Source organism: Tasmannia lanceolata, unplaced genomic scaffold, assembly GCF_043159265.1.
Source record: "Tasmannia lanceolata isolate RefF3 unplaced genomic scaffold, GAP_Taslan_0.1 ptg000003l, whole genome shotgun sequence".
In the NCBI taxonomy this organism is placed as follows: domain Eukaryota; kingdom Viridiplantae; phylum Streptophyta; class Magnoliopsida; order Canellales; family Winteraceae; genus Tasmannia; species Tasmannia lanceolata.
Window position 1 is genome coordinate 7,930,043 of NW_027518680.1, and position 23,631 is coordinate 7,953,673.

Consider the following 23,631-nt stretch of genomic DNA (forward strand, 5'->3'; position numbering starts at 1 on the left):
TTTGAATGTGATTGATAATAGATTTTTAGACAAATTTGTTGCAAATATATCAATCTCATTTCCTTATATAATAATTGATCAAGTTTTAAATCTTCGTTAAGTCTTACGCGGAACATTTATCCCAACACCATGATTCAAGAGCAAAGCCAGCCTAATCACAGCGAGGAATAACGGCTTTTTAACACTTAAAAAATTCTCATGAAATTCTAATTATAAGTTAGATTAACAATAAAAATTAGAGGGCACATTAAACATATAATTCAGCAGCCAAATACATCTCCTAAAATCAAACTTCTTTTTCTCTGCTGGCCCCAGGACTCAAATCCTCATGCAGGTCAGTTGCAGTTCTCCAATGCCTGCTTTGCCCTCCCAAATCCTAACATCACCTGAAAATCAGCACTACAAAGAAAAATGTAATTTTCCAACAAACTAAATAATAACAGGAAAAACAGATCAAAACCAGAAAAATGGTCTAATTGGAACCATTCAAACAATGATGTGTACCTGCCACATGGATGGGTGGACCCTCGATCTGGACGGTTCGTTAGGTACAATGGATTGCCAATGGGGCCAAAAAATTGTTCCAGCCCGAAGACCATACCCATCTTATACTAGAACTTAAAACAGCAAAGGACTTTTCTGATTAACAACTATTTGCAGGTAATCTAGAGGATCTTTTGGTTCTTTTATCGGTATGAGTTTTCCAGGATGATCCATCTACAACAGGCCACACCTGATAAACAGTCCAGATCAAGAGTTCCACAAGCCATTTGCCAAATATACATCACTCACATCACACCATTACTCCCAAAACCATGAAGCAAAGAGACTTAGATCTACCTGAACAAGGACACACTTGATTCAACAATAAAATAAGCATATACTTAAGGCCATCGTTCATGTCTAAAGGCGTAATATGGGTAGCTGCTAACTCCTGTAGGTGCTCTGTAAGGCAGTCCAGCTGGGTCTCTCTCTACATCAACCTGTCCATAAGAATTTTGGGGTTGTAGAGGGTACTGAGGACCAGCAGTTGGGTAAGAGATGGATGGGTATGCTACTAAGGACTGGGGAGCTGGGTCTCTCTGTACAGGGACCTGTGCATAAGAATTTTGAGGTTGTAGAGGGTACTGAGGACCTGGGTATGCTACTGAGGCCTGGGGAGCTGGGTCTCTCTTTACAGGGACCTCTGCATAAGAATTTTGGGGTTGTAGAGGGTACTGAGGACCTGGGTATGCTACTGAGGCCTGGGGAGCTGGGTCTCTCTTTACATGGACCTCTGCATAAGAATTTTGGGGTTGTAGAGGGTACTGAGGACCTGGGTATGCTACTGAGGCCTGGGGAGCTAGGTCTCTCTTTACAGGGGCCTGTGCATAAGAAATTTGGGGTTGTTGAGGGTATTGAGGACTAGCAGTTGGGTAAGGGTTGTTTGGGTATGCTACTAAGGCCTGGGGATATGTAGAGTAGCCGACAGGGGTTGTGGTAACATGTGCCTTTCCATAATCGGCTGGAAGGGGTGTGGCTATTGGAACCATTGTTTGCTGCTGCTGTGGTTGTACCACTTTCGTCTTGTGTGAATCCGCAAGCCTTACAGTAATGGTCCTCCCCTGCAGCCAACCGAACCTAATAATGATCAAGTGGCAAAAGAATCTGCTGAATAAAAGGATATGGTTTTGCTTTCATGATACAAAGGGCAGTGCTTATTAAAGTCATTTGAACCTTCAACGATTTAGGCAAGGTTTCATTAACACAAAGCAGAGCAAAAAAATGCACAAGTGAGATAGCCTACTTACACCCAGGACCCTGTTTGGATCATTAATAGCCTTATTTGCTGCCTCCACCGTCTTGTACGTGACAAAGCCAAAACCACTGCATTTTTTTTTTCAAGTGATGAGAACAGGGCCAGAAAACAAAACCACTGCATATTGCATTGAGAAGCACGAATAAAAATAAAAATCAATGGCTAATTGTCTTAAATTTGAGATGGGGCTGCACATCAAGAGTTATATTATGTGTAAGGTTTAGGGGGTTGGCGTGGGAGACAAGATTAGGTTCTGAAATACTCTATGGTCAGGTGAGGGTATATTGGTCATTTCACCAATATTACCCTAATCATGTACTTGTATTTATATATATCATATTGGTGAGAAGGGGATTATCTCTCACACTCTTCCTTCATTGTCTTCCTTTAGTTAACATGGTATCAGAGCCCTAGAGTTACCATGCCTAGGGACCACCCTTGCAAGCCGCCGCCCTCCTCCTCCACTCTATAGTGTTGCTGCCCCTCCTTCCTTCAGCCCTACAGTGCCGCCGCCCCCCTTCTTCCACTCCTATAGTGCCGCCGCCCCCTTCTCCATTCCTATATTGTCATCGCCCCCTCTTCATCCCCAACCCACAGTACCCCACCATCCTACCCCTATCCCAATAGCTGCCGCCCCCTTCTCCAATCCTATATTCCGGCACCCCTGTTTTATTTCCCCATGCCCAGATTCCCACTCTAAACCTAACCCATTATTTCCCACCCCTCCTCAAAAACACAACAGCTCACCTCTCCTATTGCCGATGCCCCTTCTCTACCTCTAACCCTAGCCGCACTTCTCATCACCCATCGCCCCTTCCAAAACCCCATTTTTAAATTTCTCCTTGCTTTCGATCATATTTTTCATGATCAAAACTCTTCTTTTTCTCTTTTGAACTTGTAGTGATCAGCTCCAGACCGATCTTGTTGCTGAATGAGGGTGTGTTGGGCCGCGTTCTTATCGCCCTTGCGATTTTTCTTCGTTGTCGGTGTTGGGTGTCGTATCTTTGTCGTTGTTGGTTGAGGTTTGATCGCTTGTCGTTAGCACTTTCATGGCCGTGCCTCCTCATGCATCCTCTAGTTCCTCTTCGATGGAGGTCCCTATGGTCCAGATGACATCCATCAAGCTTGATGGATCTAATTACCCATCATGGCATAGTGCGGTTGAGACTTTTCTCTGGGCCATGGGTAAATATGTTACATTACTTCCCACGCCTCCTCCACAACACAAACACTCACCTCTCCTATTGTCGCTGCCCCTTCTCCACCTCTAACCCTAGCCGCACTTCTCATCACCCCATCGACCCTTCCAAAACCCTATTTTGGATTTCTCCTTGCTTTCGATAATATGTTTTATGATCTAAACTCTTCTTTTTTTTCTTTTGAACTTGTGGTCGGCTCCTGACCGATGTTGTTACTGATTTACTCATCGTCGATGGTGGTTGCATGTGTGCTCGGCTTCTTTCTATGTTCCGGAGCAGCGTGATGGTGTGTTGGGCCGCGTTCTTAATGCCCTTGTGATTTTTCTTCGTTGTCATTGTTGGGTGTTGTCTCTTTGTCGTTGTTGGTTGAGGTTTGATTGCTTGCCGTTGGTACTTTCATGGTTGCGTCTCCTCTTGCATCCTCTAGTTTCTCTTCAATGGAGGTCCCTTTGGTCCAGATGACATCATCAAGCTTGATGGATATAATTACCCATCGCGGCGTAGAGCGGTTGAGACTTTTCTCCGGGCTAAGGGTAAATCTGATTACGTTATAGAGGATTCTCTTAATGTTGATGACAAGTTGTATATCAAGTGGAGCCAGGAGGATGCACTCATTCAGACGCTTCTCTGGAATGCTTTGGAGCCCAAGATTAATGGCCCAATGATGTATCTCCATACTTCCAAGGCAGTTTGGAAGCGCGCCAAGACTCTTTACTTGGGTGTCAATAATCTTATGATGATATGTGATGTGTACTCGGAACTTCTTCATTTAAGGCGTGGTGATGTGTCGGTTTCCGAGCATTATTCTCAGGCCGTGAAACTATGTGATGATGTGATCCGGCCGTTGGATCTTGCTTTTCTACTTGATTCGCTGATTATTTATTTTATTTTATTCGAGGATATATGGTTAGTTTTAGTAGTATTTTGAGCCTAGATGTGGGGGATGTCCACAACATCTAGGTCCCACACCTTTCACCCATTTACCCACTTGTTTTGGTAGTTTTCCCATAAATAGACCCTTTTTGCCCTTGCACTTTAGTTGTTTATGTTTTACATAGGGAGGGTAGTTATGCCTTTTCATTATAATTTAAGTCACGTAAGTTTTTTTTTTTTAAATGGCAGAATAATATTATAAAAGAAAAAAGGGAGTGGGCCAAATAGGACCACAGCAAAATACAAGAAACTCAATAAAAAAAACCGGAAAAAGCAATACAACTCTTACGGAGGAAGGAAATCAAACCACTCCAAAACCAAACGACTGCTCCCCCACCCCCCTTGCCAACGAATTTGCCTCCCCATTAGCCGACCGCCGCACATGATTAAACACTACAGCAGAGCCCGAGATTAGATCTTCTATTTCATCAAAAATAGAAGAAAATCTCCAAGGGGGCACCACCGCCCCTCTCAACCACCTACTCACGTTAAGTGAATCCCCCTCCACAATGGTACGATCCATACATTCTTTATCAAGTCTTTTAATGCCGTAATATACCGCCTTCACTTCGGCCTCTGACGCATCACAAATCCCAAGAGGGCCGGATTGGCTAGAAATGGGCCCACACTTATATCATATCTTATATAAGAGGGTGAAGTGAAGAAAGCAACCCTAATTTACAATTGGAATTCACGTTTCTTGCAAAGGAGGCAACCGCCCCTCTCTATAATGCTAATGGGCGTCTCTCTCTCTCTCTCTCTCTTGAAATCTCTTTGTCAAACAGCGTCCATCTCTTTCTCTATTTATAAGATCTATTTTTCAAACTCTCTCTTTCTCTCATAGTTCCTTCTATTCCCCACACTCTTATTCCCTTTTGACCTCCCCTCTTCTCTTTTCTTCGTTCCACCAACTCCTCCTCATTTGTCTTCCTCTTCTTCTTATTCTGTTTCTATTCTCTTCCTATCCTACTTATTCTTCTACCTGTTCTACATCTTTCCTTCTTGTTTTCCCCTCTTTTCCTCCTCAATTTCATATATTCTTTTGGGGTTGCTGCTGTCCCATGTACGGATTGTGCCGATGAGCTTCTCCGCCATTCTCTTGGGGCCTCATCTGTGCATATCTGAGGTGTAGGGACTGTTGTGCCATCATGTGAGATCTTTTCGTGTATTTTCAGCCTTATTTCTGTCTTTTAGTCTCCCATTCACCGTAGGACCGATCCCTCATTTATACCACTTGTTTAGGGTTATATTTCCTTCACATTAGCTTAGGTTTTGGGCCCTCGATATATTCTACACACATCCAGACACAATAGATTCTTACTTTGTATTCCTTCCATTTGGACACATTCCCAGAATTTGTGTGTCCTACTAGATGAACCTCTCACAAATTTAATCGCCTCACGAATTCTAGCAATTGAGACATTATACTCTTTCAAACCATCACAAACAATAAGATTTACAATATGCGCAACACATCAACACATCTCATTTGCATAAACTCTCCTCCTAATATGCTAGAAAATGAACTTAGTTCTTTATTTTGGACCTATTCGTTACTTTTCTCTATTAATGATGGATGCATGTGTTAGTTGCATTATGTAGAATCTCTCATTCGCGGTTATTTAAATCAGATTTGTTTTCTATTTTATTTTAAAAAAAAGATTTGTTTTCTATTTGGGATATGGCTAACTACTTTAATTGTAAGAACATTGCCCATTGAGCTACTAGAGTTTCGAAATTAACCGCGAACCCCCGGTTTGCACCATGTGAGCAGTTGGATGTGTATATGCCATTCACCACGGACGCTACAGTGCTAGCCAAGCGCCAAGAGGACTTGCAGGTGGTCCAGTACTTATGACCCAAGTTTCTTTTGATTCGTCAGCAGATCGTTGGGTTAGGCACTTTGCCCTTTCTTGATGAAGTGTTCTCCCGGGTAAAACACTTTATGCGGATTGTAGGGCCCAGTAATCCCATTGTCGATCGTACTGCCATTGTTGCTCATATAGGGGGGTGATCGTAGTAACCGTGGTGGCTGATTTGACTAACGTAGAGGGCAATGAGGTCGTGATGGTGGTTGCGACTCAAGGGAGGTAGTGGCCTTGGTGGTCGAGGGACTAGGTTCTGCACACACTGTCTTCTGGAGGGACATTCCGTTGATTACTGCTATGATTTACACCCAGAGCTACGTCCTTGTTCAGCTAATCATGCCTTCGCGAGTGTGCCTGAGGGATCCACACAGCCTTCTTTTGGTCCTGTAGAGCAGGATGATTCTATGCTTGTGTCTCACGCCAAGTATGATACTATGATGAGCTATTGTGCCTGAGAGACAAAGGCAAGCAACCGAATGCCACTTTAGCAAAAAAAAAGGTAGAAACCCCTCTTGCTTTCTTATTGCTACCTCTTCTAGATCCCGGCTCATTGATTTAGGATCCTCCAATCATATGACTGGTAAACCTAACAATCTTTCCTCTTTTCCGTCATATCCATCATCAAGCCATACTGTTTACTTTAACGGATGAAACTACATCCCTGTTTCAGGAGTTCGCGTAGTCTCTCCTCACTCGGGCCTTACTTCGTCTTATGTTCTTTGTGTTCCTAAGTTCTCTTTTAATTTACTCCCTGTTAGTCAGCTCACTAAATATCTAACTATGTTGTTTCCTTTTTCCCTTCTTATTGTGTCTTTCAAGAACTGAAAACTGGGAAGAAGATTGGTTCGGCTCATGAGATAGATGGCATGCGTTATCTTGATCAAGGCAGTGATGGTATCACTCTACGGAGTTCAATTGATACGTATCGGTGGCATTGTCAATTGGGCCACCCCTCTCCTGAAAAGCTCAAAAAGTCAGATTTGGTGTCTAGTCCAGTTCTGTCTTTTACTTGTGAGTCATGTAAGATAGGAAAGGGAGAATGGTTCTGGTGGATCACTGTCCTCTGTGCCTGAAAGATGGTGAGTCGGCTAGTCATCTCTTCATTCATTGCAGTTTTGCTAGAACCGTGTGGGGTTTGATCTTGGCGAGATTTGGTTTATGTTGGGTGTTTCCTTGTACTATTCTGGATGTGTTGTTGTGCTGGGAATTGGTGCCGTGGAAGAAAGGAGAATTTTGTGGAACATATGCCTGTTTATTACATTTTGGGAGATCTGGAAGGAGCGGAATGCCAGAGTTTTTGAGGGTGTCCACAAACTAGCTCATAGAGTTTATATCAGTATCATAGCTTCTGTTATTGCGTGGGCTAGGTTCTTACCCCCTTTCCAGTTTGTTTCAGCTTTTGATTTATGGGAAGGTTGGCGTGTTATATGTTCAGAAGGGTCTTCTAGTTCCAAGGTGGTGCAAAAGTGGATCCCGCCTCCTCCTGGCGGGCAAATTTAACTTTGACGAATCTAGTTTTGGCAACCCGAGGCCGGCGAGCATCGGCGGTTTGTGTCGCAATTCTAGTGGTATCTTTATGGGCTTTTTCTAGTCCTCTGGGTGTTTGTGATTCCAGTGAAGCAGAGGTTAGAGCGGTTTTTGAGGGCATCAAACATATAGATATGGGGTCTTTGGATATCTCTATTGTGGATGGCGACTCTTTGAATGTTATCAGATGGCTTCGGGGATAAGCGTTGCCGCCTTGGAGATTTTGGTCTATCTTTGATGAGATTCATGATATTGTTAGTGGCACTTCTATTTCCTTTGCTCATGTGCGCAGATCGGCAAATGGCGAGGCAGATGCCTTCGCTCGGGAGGGTGTTATCAAGGAGGGATTGGAGTTTTTTTATTTTCTGCCTCCTTGAGGCCCTTGTATTTTTCTTTATCCTTGTGTTTCTTTCTGGGTGACCTCCTTGGTCTTCCCTCTTCTTTTATATATATATTATGTTGGCCTTTTCAAAAAAAAAAAATAGGAAAACATCACTGGGTGTCTTTCCCTTCTAGAATGTTGTCAGACATGTTTCACGTCATTTTGAGTTAGTACATTCAGATGTGTGGGGTCCTGTAGAACATCTTGTTTGGATTTCGACTTGTTATTTCTAATAAAAGATCGTTCTGAAGTTTTTTATTGCATTCCGTACTTTTTATTCAGAAATTACTAATCAATTTAAGTGTTCGATTACAGGAAAAACATCCTGAAGGGAGAAATGGCAGACGGCAGACCAAAGGAAGATTCACGAAAGAGAAATGGTGTGGATTACAGGGATGTGCTGAAAAATGGTACGGTGGTAAATCAAGTCGATTGTGTTTGTGGCAAAAGAATCTCCAATCTGATTTACCGTGGATACTCAGTCAAGCAAGCTCTAGATGCGCTGGAGATAAGTGGAGATTGTTGCAAGAAGAAGGTCTACGACGAGGATCAATGGCATGACGTTTTCGATGAGCATCTCAGGCCGTGTCCATATTAAGCAGGGGTGCTCAAGCTTATGGAAGATTCTTACTTTCCCTTTGTCCCTGGAACGCACTACAGACGAGGGCTAAAGCGATTTGGATTCGGTTCTATGGGATTCCACTGCACGCATGGGCGTCGTCCACCGTCGAAACTCTGTTCGGGCTTTTCGAAACTGTGATGGAAATCAGAAAAGAAGGGAAAAACTCACAATGTATGGAGTACATGTCTGCGAAGGTTTTTACTTCTGAATGGAAATTTCTCTGTTCGTATGTTCGTTTGAAGGTGGAGAATCGTTGCTATTCAATCGGTGTGGTTGGGGAATATGATGATAAATTAGATATGGGAGCAATGCCAGTTAATACCAAGATAAATCATTATCCATTTGAGGAAGAAGAAGATAGGGGCGGAATGAAGGACACGACGGATAAGGAGGTGAATCTCTGGTCCAATGGTACTTGGACAATGGCAGGTGGATAGGAAAATAGAACAAAAGCATTCCCTTCTCTGTCCGGTAACACAAGGAGGAAGAAATGTGCTACACCGTCGATTGATTTGGGATCCCAATCGGACAGTGAATTGGATCGTTGAACGGATGAGAAATGGCAAAGGGATCGTAGCAGTCGATTCCGAGCATAGAGGGGATGATCATCATCCACCCGCTCATTTAAATTATGGGGAAAAGGCAGAATTGGCGGAAACATCGAGGGTGGTACACAACCGTCTGCTGGTAAGGACGCGTGGTGAAGATTGTATGGAAGAACCTGTTATTATGGCAGGGGTAGGGCAAAGTAGAGGGCCTGCTGTAGGGACACGTGTCGACAATCAAGCGATGGTAAATGAGGTGCCTTCCCTTCAAAGGAATGCCTAAGAGGGGGGGGGGGAGGCATACGCAAAGGCATGCGGATCGAACACATTTCCCGATCGTGTCACACGTCTCGAGGGTGGGATGCCTTCTAGCATAAGCAAGATAAATGAAGTGGGGACACATTTTAAAATTGCAAATGTTGTCCTGGACAGGAGGCAAATCACTAGAACCGCTATCACACATGCTGGGAAACATGGTATAAGATTTTTCACTGATGAGGATAGGTGGCAACCATCGGATAGAGAACACCCGCATGCACTACAGGGGGGAGCCATGCGGCCGTGGAACTAAAGACCGGGTAGAGAAGGTAATCCGAACCATAAATTGACGGTCTATAACCAGTTCCGAAGAAATCTTAAACTAAAGAGAACCAGACGCAATAAAAAAAAGGAGCCTTGTATTCGGTGGTAAAAACACCAGAAAATCTATCAAACAGAAGATCAGAACTTGTTTCAATAGGCTGTTTGAGGAGTTTTGGGCGGAATTCTCCAACATCATCGTCTCACCGGAGAGCCATAAAAACAGAAAATCTAATGACTCTCCCTCAAGAGGAGACCATTTCTGAAGCTGAAGAGAAAAATGTTGAAGGAGACAAATGAAATCCATTCCAACGAAGTGGAGTGGAACACTATAGAGGTGGAGGGGATGACGTATCCGGAGGTGCATTTTTTTTTTTTTTTTTGAATGGTAAGGATCCGGAGGTGCCTATTCCAAGCAAGGAGGAGTCGGGGAGGTGTAATCTGAGATGGAAGAAATTGGAGAACCAAACTTAAGTACTGCAGCCCAGTGAGATGTGTGAGGAGAACTCATAAACTGACTTACCATTCCTACAGCATATGAGATGTCAGGTCAAGTAACAGTCAAATAAATCAACTTTCCCACTAGTCTCCTGTATCGACTTGGATCTTCCAATAAATCTCCTTGTTCGGGAAGAAGTTTGACATTTGGATCCATAGGAACAGATGCTGGTTTTATTCCCATGGAGCCTGTCTCTTCTAGAATATCTAAAGTATACTTTTTCTATGATAGAGAAAGACCACGTTTAGAGTGAGCCACCTCAATTCCAAGAAAATACCTGAGAAGACCCAAGTCCTTTGTCGCAAATTCTTCCTGAAGAAACATCTTCAGCCTATGTATTCCGTCTTGATCATTTCTAGTAATAACAAGGTCATCTACATAAACAATTAGCAAAACATATCATGCACAGGAGTGATGGCTAAACACAGAATGATCAATCGAGCATTATTTCATACCAAACCGCATAATTGCACAACTGAAACGACCAAACCAAGCCCTTGGAGATTGCTTCAACCCATAGATTGCCTTCCTAAGGCGACACACTAATGAACCCATCTCCTTCTAAGCAACATACCCTCCATGTAAACTTCCACAGTTGGGTCACCATGAAGAAAGGCATTCTTCACGTCTAACTGATAAAGAGGCCAACCACGATTAACTGCAATGGAGATCAGCACTCTGACATAAGGGATTTTGGCTACTGGGAAAATGTCTCCTAATAGTCTACACCAAACGTTTGAGTATAACCCTTTGCAAAGAGCCTCACTTTGATGCGCTCAATCGTCCCATCAGGCTGATACTTAATTGCAAATACCCATCTACATCCAACTGTCTGCACACCACAAGGTAGTGGAACAAGTTGCTATGTACAATTTAAGTGAAGGGCATCCATTTCTACATCCATAGCAGCTCGCCAGCCAGGATGAGCCAGTGCCTCTGTAACAGATTTTGGAATAGAAATAGTAGAAACATTGGAAACAAATGAGCGAAATTTGGGTGAAAGATGATCATAAGAGACAAACTTTGAAATAGGATGAGCAGTCGTACGTGAACGGGTACGAGTAGCAATAGGAGAATCAGAGATGATAAGGGGATTACCTAAAGGATGGTCATCAGACAGAGAAGTAGGATTGGCTGGTTGAGGAGATGGAGGCAGAACTACCTGTCTTGGACTTTGGTTGTATACTAATGGCGCATGCACAGTAGAAACTTCCGGAGAATCTCTCATAGGTTCAGCTGATGAGGAAGAATCTTTCACAGGCTCGGCTAAAGGTGATTGAAGACTATTAGTAATAACATCCGGAGCGAGGAGAGGTAAAATTAAACTTGGCGGGTCATCGGTAGAAACCTGAGAGTCTAAAAAATCGTGAGTATCCTCAAAAAAGATACATATGCCGAAACAAATGTTTTTCGCAGCCTAGGACTATAACATTTGTATCCTTTCTGAGTCCGTGAATAACCCAAAAAGATACATTTTTCCGAACGAGGGTCTAATTTATCCAGTCTCGTGGCTAACTTGTGAACAAAGAAAGTACATCCAAACCAACGAGGTAATAAAGGAAAAGGATTACCCAGAGGATAAAGGACAGAGAATGGTGTCTCACCAGAAAGTACAGAGGATGGCAGTCGATTCCCTAAAAAACATGCCGTGAGTATGGCATCACCCCAATTGACCTTTGGAACTCTCATTTGGAACATGATAGTGCGAGTTATATCTAAAAGGTATCTGATCTTGCGCTCAGCAACCCCATTCTATTTGGAAGAATAAGCACAGGAAGACTGATGAATAATGCCTCGAGAGTCTAGAAATTGATTAAATCCACCACTAATGGAAAAATACTCCTTGGCCTTATCAGTGCGCGAATAAGAGATAGAGCATTTAAACTGATTATCAATTTCAAAATAAAAACTACGAACAACAGTAAACACATCAGAATGCTGCTTGAGGAGATATAACCATGTAGTGCGAGAAATCATCAACAAATATAACAAAATACCGATAACCATATAAAGCAGTTAGTGCATGACCTATACATCTGAATGAATAAGCTCAAAAGGTCTAGACGACCATCGACCACCACGCGAAGGAAAAGACACTTGATGGTCATTTCCCAACTCACAAGACTCACATGAAAAAGACTCAATAGACTTATTAAGAAAAGGAGATTTTCGTAATTTGTCTGCAGGAGGATGACCCAGATGACAATGTCACTGATAAGCGTCGACAGAGGTACGAAGAGCAGCGCTAGCAAGTACTAAATCAAGGTAATATAAGCCACCCATCTCACGGCCCCAACCAATCCTCGTCCCAGTCTTCAGATCCTAAAAAGTGCAATAAGCAAGAAAGAATGAAACAGAGCACATCAAAGTTTGTGTTAAGTGACGCACAGATAATAGATTAACTGGGAAGAAAGGAACATAAAGAACAGAAGATAATAAAAGACCATTAGAGATGGACACCACTCCAACCCCAGAGACAGGTGATGTAGTTCCATCTGCTAATGTAAGAGTACGAGGCGCAGTAGGTGGTGCTGACTGGAAAGAAGAAGTTGAAAATTACCAGTCATATGATGGGACGCCCTTGAATCAATGAGCCATGATTCAGAGGATGGACGAGAAAGGAAACAAGACAAGCTACCTGGCTGACCAAAGGTGGCAGCATGTTGCTTGCCTCTATCACGCATGCGGATAAGATCTTCATATTCAATACGACTGACTACCATCCGATCAGCCGCAGGCAAAGTGATAGGAGGTAAATGTGTAGGAGTAGCAAGAGCATAACCAGAGCCATCAGATGTAGCAACGGAAGCAGTAGGTGCGTCCTTCCGTAGGTCGTGAAGGACAGAGCTCTGGATGTAAGTCATAACAGTAATCAATGATGTGGCCCTCCAACCTACAGTGAGTACAGAATCGAGACCCACGTCCATGACCACTCCAAGAGTCCCTCCCACAGCCTCGTCCAGTAACATCCCGACCACGGCCACGACCCCAACCACCACGACCAGCACGGTCAGATCCCCAGCCACAGTCAGTACCATAAGAGGTAACAAGGGCAGAACTATCAAGAGTATTATTTGACGTCAGAAGAGCCCTCATATGCTGAAGTTGAGAAAATGTCTCCTAAAGTGATGGCCAGCTACCTGAACCTACAATCTGCTGGCGGAACTGTAGGAAATCTGGCCCTAAAGAATCCAAATATCGAACTACGCACATCTCCTCCTTGCGACACGCAAGCTCAACAGGATCGACAGTAAAGGGCATGGGTAAATCTAACTGCTGACAAAGAGCCTAATAAGAGTTAAAATGGTCTAAAAGAGACATCTCACAACGTTGGAATCCTAACCAATCAGAGAACAGAACAGGTCACACATTCGTGTGACATTATTAGCCCCAGAATACAAGGTTGAAGGCAAGGACCATATTAGGTCATCTGCCATTGTTTTTCGACATGTTCGCAAATCCGCTACTGAGGTTGCACATCGGCTTGCGAGAGAGGGAGTTGCTAAGGAAGCTCTCGCATTGTTCGACCATCTCCCTCCGTAACTTTTTGTCTATCTCTTTTTATTTTGTTGTTGTATCTTTCCATTTCGACTCTCTTCCATCTTTGTATTCAACCATCTCGATCTTGTTTTATTAATAAAATTGGCCACTATTCAACCATTTCAAAAATAATAATTGGCCATTATTCAAAAAAAGAAAAGAGAACGGCAGAATGAGAGCTTTCCTAACCAAGTTATGTATTTTCACGGAGGAACCATCAAGCATGTTTAGTGAAGCGGATTCAGAGAATGTAATAGCATAAGCTAAGAGGTTATAATCAGCTCCCTGGAAATGGTGAGATTCATCATGGTGGAAGTATTAGATTTTACTAGGTTGACATCTCATACTAAATGCATATTCCAAGATCATCAAACGACATGGCAGATGGAATTAGGGCTGCACAAAAAACCGGCCAAACCGATAAACCGAACCGAACCGGGCCTTTCAATTTGGTTTGGTTCGGTTTTTCTCGGCATTGGTTCGGTCACTGTTTAGAATTTTACTAGGCATTGGTTTGGTTTTTCTCGGCATTGGTTCAGTTCACGGTTTTAGAGTTTTAAACCGAAAATTAACTGAACCAAACCGAGAAATGAAGGAAAAGACGAACTGATTTTGTGTCATTGTCAAATCTAAGGTGAGTTATTTCATTTGCAAAGAGAAGAGGGGTGATTTAAACAAGGGAGGTGTGTCCATATCAATTCCCTGTATTCAAAAGTAAAGAATACATTCACCCGTTCCCCTTAGACTACGCCTTAGAAGTGTAAAAAGAATAGTCCTAAATACTTAGAGGGGCTGTCCAAGAGAAGAAAAAGGTTTTTTTTTTTTTGTTGTTGGGTGGGGGGGGGGGGATATATCATCCCCTTTATAAGGCCCTCGATTAGGGTTAGAGAGGGAGGGGTCTCTTCATTTTTTGTTTCGTGAGAGAGAGAGAGAGAGAGAGAGAGAGAGAGAGAGGAGAGAACGAGAGATAGAGGCGGGGAGGTAGAGAGAGCTTACGTAGAGAGCTTGCCGGTCTCGTTGCACACCGTTGATTGTTGATTTGGATAGATAAACCTTCTTTTTTTTTTGTATAGATAAACGTATTTAACGACTTGATTTGGATTTGTACCGGATAAACCGTGAACCGAACCGAACCTGCCAAAATTCGGCTCGGTTTGGTTCAGTTATACCCCCGATCGGTTTGGTTACGGTTTGGATTTTCTCCAAACCGATGTGATTGGGTCGGTTAAAAAAAACTCCCTAAACCGAACCAGTCCAAACAGTGTGCAGCCCTAGATGGAATAAATAGAGAAGGGGCAGATATATCTGGTCTTATCATTTTTTATTTTTTCTGAATGGTAGAAAATTTCATTAAAAGCAGCAAACCGAGATGATCAAATACAACCATCAAATGTATCTGGTCTTATCATTGGAAGAAACATGATTCTGTTGTAGGAGGGTTGATTTGGTTCCAACTTTGCCTTTGATATTGCTCAGGAAAAAAAGAACAGGAAAAAAGAAAGAGAAAAGAGTGCTATTTTGTACCGTGATTTCTCTGTTTCTCTGTCAACAGAAACATAGCCTCTTTCTATCTCACCATGCCTGCCGAAGAAATTGAGCAATGTCTCGCTTGAGATATCGGGTGACAAGCCCGCAATATAGAGCCTTCTCTGTGCTAGATCGGTGGTTAGAGAGACACTGTCTGGCCCATCACAGGCAAGCTTACAGATAACCTTTTGACCCTGAAAATGCAATCCAAGCAAGGATCATGCATAGCCATTGGGATGAGAACAGGATATTACAAAGGTACGAAAAATAATCACATTGAAAGACTTTACAAATAAATCCAAATTCGTGTACCACAACAACAGATTTTTGTAGATTTTTATAAAAGGCTAGTAGAGCCATAGTTAGCAAAACGTGATTCAACAATAAAACGGGACAGCAAAAATTCGAGTTTAATACGGTTTTGGTTCAAAAAAACGTACCCAAAAAAATGAAAACACAGAAAAATGCATTTAAAATTTTGCAAGTTACAAAATAATAGGGGCAAAGTTGGAAGTTGACCAAAAAAATGTGTTTAATACATTTAAAACGCCCTTTTTAAACGTGTTTAAAATGTTCTCCTAAAAAAACGGAGGTTTTTTTTTACTGTGAAAGTTTAAAACGGCTTTTCTGAAAAGAAAAATGCCATTTTTGCTAAGAAAGAGTAGAACCAGCGTCAGAAAAAATAGAAATACATAAATAGGACAAGAAACTCTACACAAAAATACCCAACATTGAAATAAAAAACACAAGCCGGCGGCATTTTTAGGCATGCATTATAGTTTACTACTTTCCAGTAAATCGGTGAAGATTAGAGATAAGTCTTGTCATTGGGATTCTCTCATATAACAGCAGGCATATAGCAGACTTTTCAGTCTTGGGAGCAACAATTTATTCTCATTAAAAAACAAAAACTGTGGTCTTTGAAGTAGGATTTACTACCATTTCAGCATTTCGTGGAAAAAAACAACACGGATTTTTAGTCCTAGCACAGGTATGCCAATCTTTCAAGAACTGAATATCAGAGTAAATTCCAATGAATGAAAGAGATGCGTTGGTCATTTTGGAAAAAAAACAATAATAAACCTAAAAATGATTTTCTTACATCAATTAACTTGATGGGTTCTCTCAGTGCCCTCTGAATTGATTCCAAATGTTGGAATGTAACGAAACCAAACCCGCGTGATTTTCCAGTCGTCTTGTCAATGACGACAGCTCCTTCCTCAATTTCTCCATAAATCTGCAGTGCCTGGACAAAAAGATATTTCAAACATTTTACAATAATGCTACCAGTTGAAGTGCATTTATAATCCTAATGCATAACAAAGACAGCTTTTTACTGAATTTAAAACAGATAGGTCTAAAAAATAGATTGATTCTTTGGACGTGTAAGAATATCACTACTAGGCTGTTGTTTTTGGTAGACAACTGCCTCATGCACTCAAAACCATGGTTTTAAATTTCGGCCAAAATTTCGGATTTCGGTTGGGACTGAAATCGAAACCACCAAAATCCGAAATTTCAGGAAATTAGGTAATTTCAGCCAAAATTTCAGGAAAATGTGATTTTTTTAAAGTTTGTTTCCAAGATTTCGGCCGAAATTTCAGTACATCAATGAGATTTGCTTCTTTTTTTTCCGACATTTCGGTTTTGGCTGTCAGAAACCGAAACTGAAATTTAAATCCTTGATCCAAACACACAATTAGCAATGCACTCACAGCACACAAGGTTTCTGAAGTAGTCTCCAAAGCCAAGCGACGAACAAAAAGCTTTCGGAGAACAGGATCTGCACTTGCAGCACCTCTAATTTCTCCTGCAATTGAAGGATACTGGGACCCTCTGCATGGCTCAACATGCACACACACAGTCAATTCACATTGCAAACATCAATAAAAAAATGCACACACCCTTTTTGGTTGATCCACATAGAAAGTTTCTAGAGGAACCACAACAATGTCAACCCAGCAACACCAAGTAAAAAAAATGAAAAAAACAGCAGAAGCCTATAGCCCCGATAACTGGAGGGGGTAGATAACAAGGACATAATTTCTCAGTCGGTTATGGATTAAAATTTTGAAAAAAACATTGAAACAAAACAAGAAATAATGACTATTGAAGCAGCTATGAATAACTTCACATTAAACCGCCTCGTTGCTTCTTCAAATTAACCACAAATTTAGTGCAAAAAAGGTCCAAAACTAAACAAGCAATAGCTGACATACAAGAGAAATGCCAAGTCTCAAAATACATATCTTTCTTTTCTTTTCTTTTTTGAATGGTGTCTCAAATACATGTATATAAGAAGGAGAACAAACAGAGTTCAATAAACACATTTTCTTAGACAATTCTCTAACTAGAAGCAAAAAAAAGTGAGCTACATCATAGCTAAAAGTACTTTTTCAATTTTGATCTTTTTCAACAAAAAGAAAGCTTGTATAACCCAAACCACATCACCCTTTTAACTGTGTCAACGTTTAAGAATTTGAGAGGGGATCAGATAAAAAAACACACATTTTGAATTTGAATATCCCAAACACTAATTGTAGATAACAGAAATTTCATGACCTCTAAGATATGAGCATGGCAGAAGCACCACACAAACATATGGCATATCAAATACATCACATATGAATGCTGTTGTGCCACAAACGCCATTATAGGTGATGATGATACATGTATATGATGATGTGGCATGGATGCCCCGTGGACACATTGCACTGGCACCACATGGAGTTGATGAAAGTCCCATGGGGATTGAAGTCCGAAGTTCGATTCCTTGCATGCACTCGCATAATAAAAATTATATATATACAGGAAATATTAATGCAAGTTCCACTAATAAGATGAGTAGGTTGACGTAAAAGAAATTGCACAATCATTAGCTTTCAAATATATCTGGAATATATATATATGCACAACAATGCAAGTCACAAGGTGTTTGATCTTGTTAAACCATTATGGATGGTTACCTTGCTTACGTGATAGTTTCTAAGTATGCATTTGTACTTATTCTAGCATTTCTTTGAATTTTCATACTAAGTTACCATCGTTTCTTTCTTTTTCTTTCTTTTTCTTTTTTTGTTTTTGAATGGTACCATTAGAAAACGATGAAAATGGCTTTAGTGTGTGTAACAATAGTCATATTTGTGCAAGGAGTGAGTGATGTATAAATATAACCGACGGTTTAGACGCTCTTAAAACCCTAAAATCTTTCAGGCGTAATATGAGACGGCCGACTCAAAAAGTCTTTTTATGCAGAGGCTTTTCTTAGCGTTAGAGAGGTTTCATATTAAGTTATTATCATTTCCGTCGGCTTTTATAAACTTTCATAATTTTACATAATTTACAAACTTCTACAAAGTACTTTCACTTCTGTGCGGACCAAAGTCTGGAACAAAACAATATCTAGTACTTCTCTTCATATTTTCATATTCAATAAATAACTACTAAATAACAAAATAACTTAATAATCACATAAATGTACATGGATCATCAGATAGATAGAATTTGAATTCATTATACAGAAACATTCAACTTCCATCATTCAAAGTATATTAAATGACTAGACCCCAAAAATTCATTTCACTGTTATTTTTAAGAAAACGAAACTTTTCCATATAACTATTATAAATTTACCATGTAACATCTTTATGATGTCCACCTGTTTCTTCAAGTTATAAAAAAAATTATGCTCATTATTTGCTAATTTTCGAGACATTTTATGTCATTACATGACCATATGGGCTATATGCTACTCACAACATACCCAATTTGAGACATATTCAGCTTTCCGATAAAATTGAATGCACGTAGGACTACTACTACTACTATGTAAAATTCATGATTTTATTTGCAACCCCATGAAAGAAAATAAGAACCCACAAAGTGTTGCCATGAATACTTAAACACCTGCCTAAAAAACACAACCATGTCAAAAAATAAAAATAAAAAAGAAGACGAGAATGATAAGACATTACAGGACCTGGCTGATTTTTTTTCACTTTAATGACATATAGCCGTGATGTAGCATGGCTACTTGAGTGTGGGCGTCTTACTAAAGATCAAAGACAATCACACCTACTAGTGCAAGTCAGAGAAAAAGATAAAAGAAAAACGTCCGCGTTTCTCCCTTCTCAAATTTTTTTTTTTTTTTTGAATGGTAAAGAAGCTTCATAAAATCAATCAAATGTTTCATACATCTTTTATAATAAAACATAAATCCTCATCTAGCAACTTCCTAAAAATAACCACAAACCTCTGAAAAATATGAAAACCTCAAAATTAGATTCCTGATAAAAAAAAAGTAAAGTTTCCAAACTACCAAAATATAGAAACTACTAGAGATATAAAACTCCTAACAATCTATCTTAGAATCTCAGATCTAATTTATTGCTAAAGATATAGGTAACTATTAGCAAACATGATCACTTGGCTCCAAGTTGCCAAAAGTAGGCGTGCATTAGACTCCCTGGGTTGGAGAAAATCCATCCTCGGATTTGAATCTTTTGAATAGCGCACATTCTTAGTCACTTTTGTCGGCATCATTTTTTCATGATTCAAAAAAATTCTTTCTTCTCCGAGTTTTGAAGTATTGAAGAATAATCATCAACTTTGCCTGCTTTCCTGCCAAGATCTCCTCTAAAACATTGCCAAGGATGGATCTGTGCTCAGCATATCTCTCATAGGTAATAAAACATATAGTAAGTCCTCTAGGAAAATAAATGAGAATTCATCAATTAGGGATCACACCAATTCTAGAATTTCTTCAACTACCTCTTCCATCTTAGTCACTAGCGCATACACAAGGTAATTCGGAGTTTTCGAACTGCATCAATTGGTATCATAGCAGATTCCTTCCATGGGTTGAAGAAGAAGTTTGGTAGCGACGTTTACGTGGATTCACGATGGCTACAAAGTACCTTTAATCACTTCAAAGGAGGGTTGTCGAATGACAGGACTGGGGGTACCACCAGATTTGAGATCATTTTAATATTATTTGGAGCAAAAAAATCATAAATTAGGAGTCATCGTCAATACATGATGAATACTCTGATGACGGATTCTTAACCATTGTTAAAAAGTTCAGATGATGAGCAATTTATTTTTTATGGTGACAAAGCGATCAATGATTCACTGGAAGAGATGGTTGATGTGTGCGTTGTGAAATTATAATTAAAGAATCAAAAGAAGTTGGATCTGACAGGACAATATGTGGGCCAATAGAGATTGGAAATACGAATAAGTGGAAAAACATTGCACCAAATTTTTCATCAATTTATGTTGATAAGTTTTTATTAGATCCTACATTGAATCCTATAGTGGATATTAATGACTTCAAGCATGTTCAAGTTCAAGACAGTCAAGAACGTGGATATTTTTGTCTTTGGGATTATGCAGTAGGATTTGGCCTTCGACAGTTGCAGATGATGAATATTCTTCGATGGTTCAAAACTTGATAAGGGGGAGAAAACTTGAGGACGAGTTTTTTTTTTTTTTTTTTTTGAAATATTATTTCATAAAAAGGCTGAGGTGGTCGAGTATAGTAAAAATAAAGCAACAAAAAGAGAAATATAGCTACTACAAAAGAAAGAAGTCATGGTGGAAGAGAATCAAACAAAGCCAAGACTTCTTTAGAAACTCCTTTGGCTAAGCTATCCGCCACCTTGTTGGCGGAGCGACGAACGTGCTGCAACTCCAAAGAAAAGGAAGCCAAACATTCAGCTGAAGATACTATTGAATCACCAAGGGTGTTTCTGAGACCCTTTTAGCCACCGAATGACGTTCAAAGAGTCCCCTTCAACTATCACATTTTCAACCTGATCCGCGCCAATATCTTTAGTCCTTGGTGGATGGCTCGCACCTCGGTCTCCGTGGCGTCCGCTACTCCTATAGGTGCTGCAAAGGCCTACATCACCTCCCCAAGCTCATTCTAAGGACTCCACCTATCCCAGCCGGACCAGAATTTCCCAAGCTAGTTCGTCAAAATTCAACTTTACAAGACCCAGGATTGGGGGAGCCCACACTTGAACAACTTTTTGCTTATTCTCTACAGAGCAACACACTTCTCTCCAACCTTCCCAAAGGAAATCAGGGCTTCTTGAGACACCTTTAAAAACCTCTATTTCCATCATTTTATTTGTAGCCTAATTTTCAGGCATCAAATCTTGTCCATTTGGTTGATTTTGGTATCATTAGAAAGTTTTTTTTTTTCAGTCCTATTGAAATTCTTGACCATTCAAGATAAAGTTTGAAAGGTTTTTCGATTACCTATCTAACGACACCAAGTCATGCGATTTGGACATGATTTGAGAAAGGTTTTTTTTTTTTTTTTTTTTTTTTAAATATTACATTATTTTTAAAGTTTTTATATAAAAAATGATTAGTACCTTAGGTCTTAAGTTATCTTCTAGGGTTTCTTTTCTTATAAATACATCTTATCAAAGCATTGTAAGGGCCTACATGCTATCTTAATATCTTTTGTTGGGGAGAAATTGACAATTTGACAGGGATTCTATGCATAGGGGAAGAGATAATGTCTTCATTGTTCGCCAAAAGAAAAGGAGTTATGCACTTCAACTGTTGGCGGATGTTGGTTGTGATCAAAGTATTCTATTCCCTGCATCTTTTTCCCTCCCCTACTGCACAACAAGGAAAATATGCGGTTTTGGACTACATCAAGCCGTAAACAAAACCAAACCCTACATGGTCCCGAAAATCCAAAAAGACCAAACATGCAATGGATCAGAAGATAGAGAGGAAGCCCACAAATTTCTAGGAAAAATAAGAGAAACCCAGATTTCAGATACAAAATATAGAAGAACAAAAAAGGGTGATAGTGTGTTACAGCTTGACAAGGAGATCGACAAGGTGGTCTTTTCTTAGACCGTCTAAAAGCGTCCGCAGATCTTCCGAAGAAATGCTCGACGCCTGCGATTCTTTCAACTTCCTTTTCTTTGAATCCTCCACAAGCTGGTCTTTTTCAAGAGGGTCTAAAAGTGTCCATAGGTCCTCTTCTGATGGGAGGTCCTCTTCTTCTTCTGATGGGTCGTCTTCTTCCTCTTCTGATGGGTCCTCTTCTGATTGTGGGTCCTCTTCTGATGGTGGGTCCTCTTCCTCTTCTGATGGAAGGGCCTCTTCCTCTTCCTCTTCTTCTTCTGATGGGTCCTCTTCTAATGGGAGTTCCTCTTCTAATGGGAGGCTCAATGGCTGCCTCTGTTTCAACTTCTTTTTCATTAAATTCATTATCTCTTTCAACCTCTTTTTCTTTGATTCCTTCGTCTCTTTCCAATTCTTCTTCTTCTTTGAATCCTTCATCTCTCTCAACTTCTTCTTCTTTGAATCCTTCATCTCTCCCCTCTCTCTCTCTCTCTCTCATTGTGAGGGTTAGGGTAGATATAAAACGAAGATGGGTTCATTACTGGAGGGGAGGGTGAGAACGGACCCTGAGTAGGACCGGATCCACGAACTTGGGTCGGGCTCTGCCCGATGGGTTCAACCTGGTTTTGGCTTGGGTTGGGTTGGCATTTTCTCGGGTTGAGGTTAGGGTTGGGAAAAGGAAACCAGGTTTAATTTCAGGTTGGGTGAGGGTTGAGGCCTTGGGAACCCGACCCAAAGCCTGCTACGTCCCCTAATTTAATGGTGATTTTTCTTAGGGTTATGATTTTTTTTCCTTGCATTTTTTTTGTTCGCCCAAGGTGAACCTGAACCCAACTTGAGTCAGGGTTGAGAGATTTGAAGGCGGGTTGGGTTAGGGCTGACCTTCCTTGACCCGAGGCTAGGGTTGGATTACCATTGGTGTTAGCCCAATCCAACCCGACCTGAGTTGCACCCCTACGTGGGTCTGCATCACAATCCATCTAAATCTTAAATTTGGTGTCCACTTGATATCGGACCCAGTTAGGATCCGCATGGGTCTGCATCGCATCCACATAGGATTGGACTCCAATCAGGATCGGATCCACATAGGTCTGCATTACGGCCTGTTTGAATCCTAACTTATTTGAGTCATACTGGGTCTTTAGTGTGATTACTAAAATTGGTGTCAGTGTCAGGGTCTTAAAATGTTTGGAGGGTCTTAGGTCCTGCAGTCCCAGTAGTTTTGGGGAAATGATATATTTGCCTCCTTTTCTTCCCCGGGCATCGAGTATTTATGAGTTATAACCACGGTGTAAAATTTCAGTTTAGGAATGCATTTCGGTCCTTATCGAAATTAAATAAATTAATATTTTATCTCATACAAAATTTTGGCTGAAATTTTAGGAAAATATTAAATAAATAATAAAGTCCAGTTTTTTTTTTTTTTTTTGGATTTTCCTGAAATTTCAGAAATTTCAAAAATTCGGTCGAAAATTTGTAACATTTCGGGTTTAACCCAATTTCAGTTTCGGTGGTACAATTGGAAAAGGAGACCACTTGATCTCCTTCCTCTATCCTTCCATTGCAGTGGCAAGGTGAGATCTCTAACAGTCTCTTTTAAAATGGTATTCTCTCTTTACTTCAAACTCTCTTTTTTTCATCAGAAGCTATAATAATTTTTGGGAAATGATATCAGCACAACCGTGCGTTTGGTAACCGCACCAACTCATCTTGTCTTTTATTTTTGAAAGAGCTGTCAA

General features: G+C 40.7%; 1 protein-coding gene across 4 annotated transcripts; it reads right to left on the minus strand.

The window, feature by feature from the left end:
* Positions 1 to 133: 133 nt before the first annotated feature.
* Positions 134 to 22,569, minus strand: LOC143849987 (uncharacterized). 4 transcript variants are annotated; one of them, XR_013235931.1, is made up of 8 exons: positions 21,861 to 22,569; positions 16,735 to 16,855; positions 16,122 to 16,265; positions 15,017 to 15,213; positions 1,791 to 1,866; positions 841 to 1,604; positions 505 to 733; positions 134 to 386 (listed from the first exon to the last, which is right to left on the minus strand). XR_013235931.1 is itself a non-coding variant. In XM_077359331.1 (7 exons), the coding sequence occupies exons 1-6, from the start codon at positions 22,361 to 22,363 to the stop codon at positions 885 to 887; spliced, it is 1,761 nt and encodes a 586-aa protein (XP_077215446.1). In that variant the 5' UTR covers positions 22,364 to 22,569; the 3' UTR covers positions 134 to 399; positions 841 to 884. The 4 variants fall into 4 exon arrangements, 2 of the variants coding, with proteins under 2 accessions (XP_077215446.1, XP_077215439.1); XR_013235932.1 differs by having other exon boundaries at positions 134 to 399; XM_077359331.1 differs by lacking the exon at positions 505 to 733 and having other exon boundaries at positions 134 to 399.
* Positions 22,570 to 23,631: the final 1,062 nt, after the last annotated feature.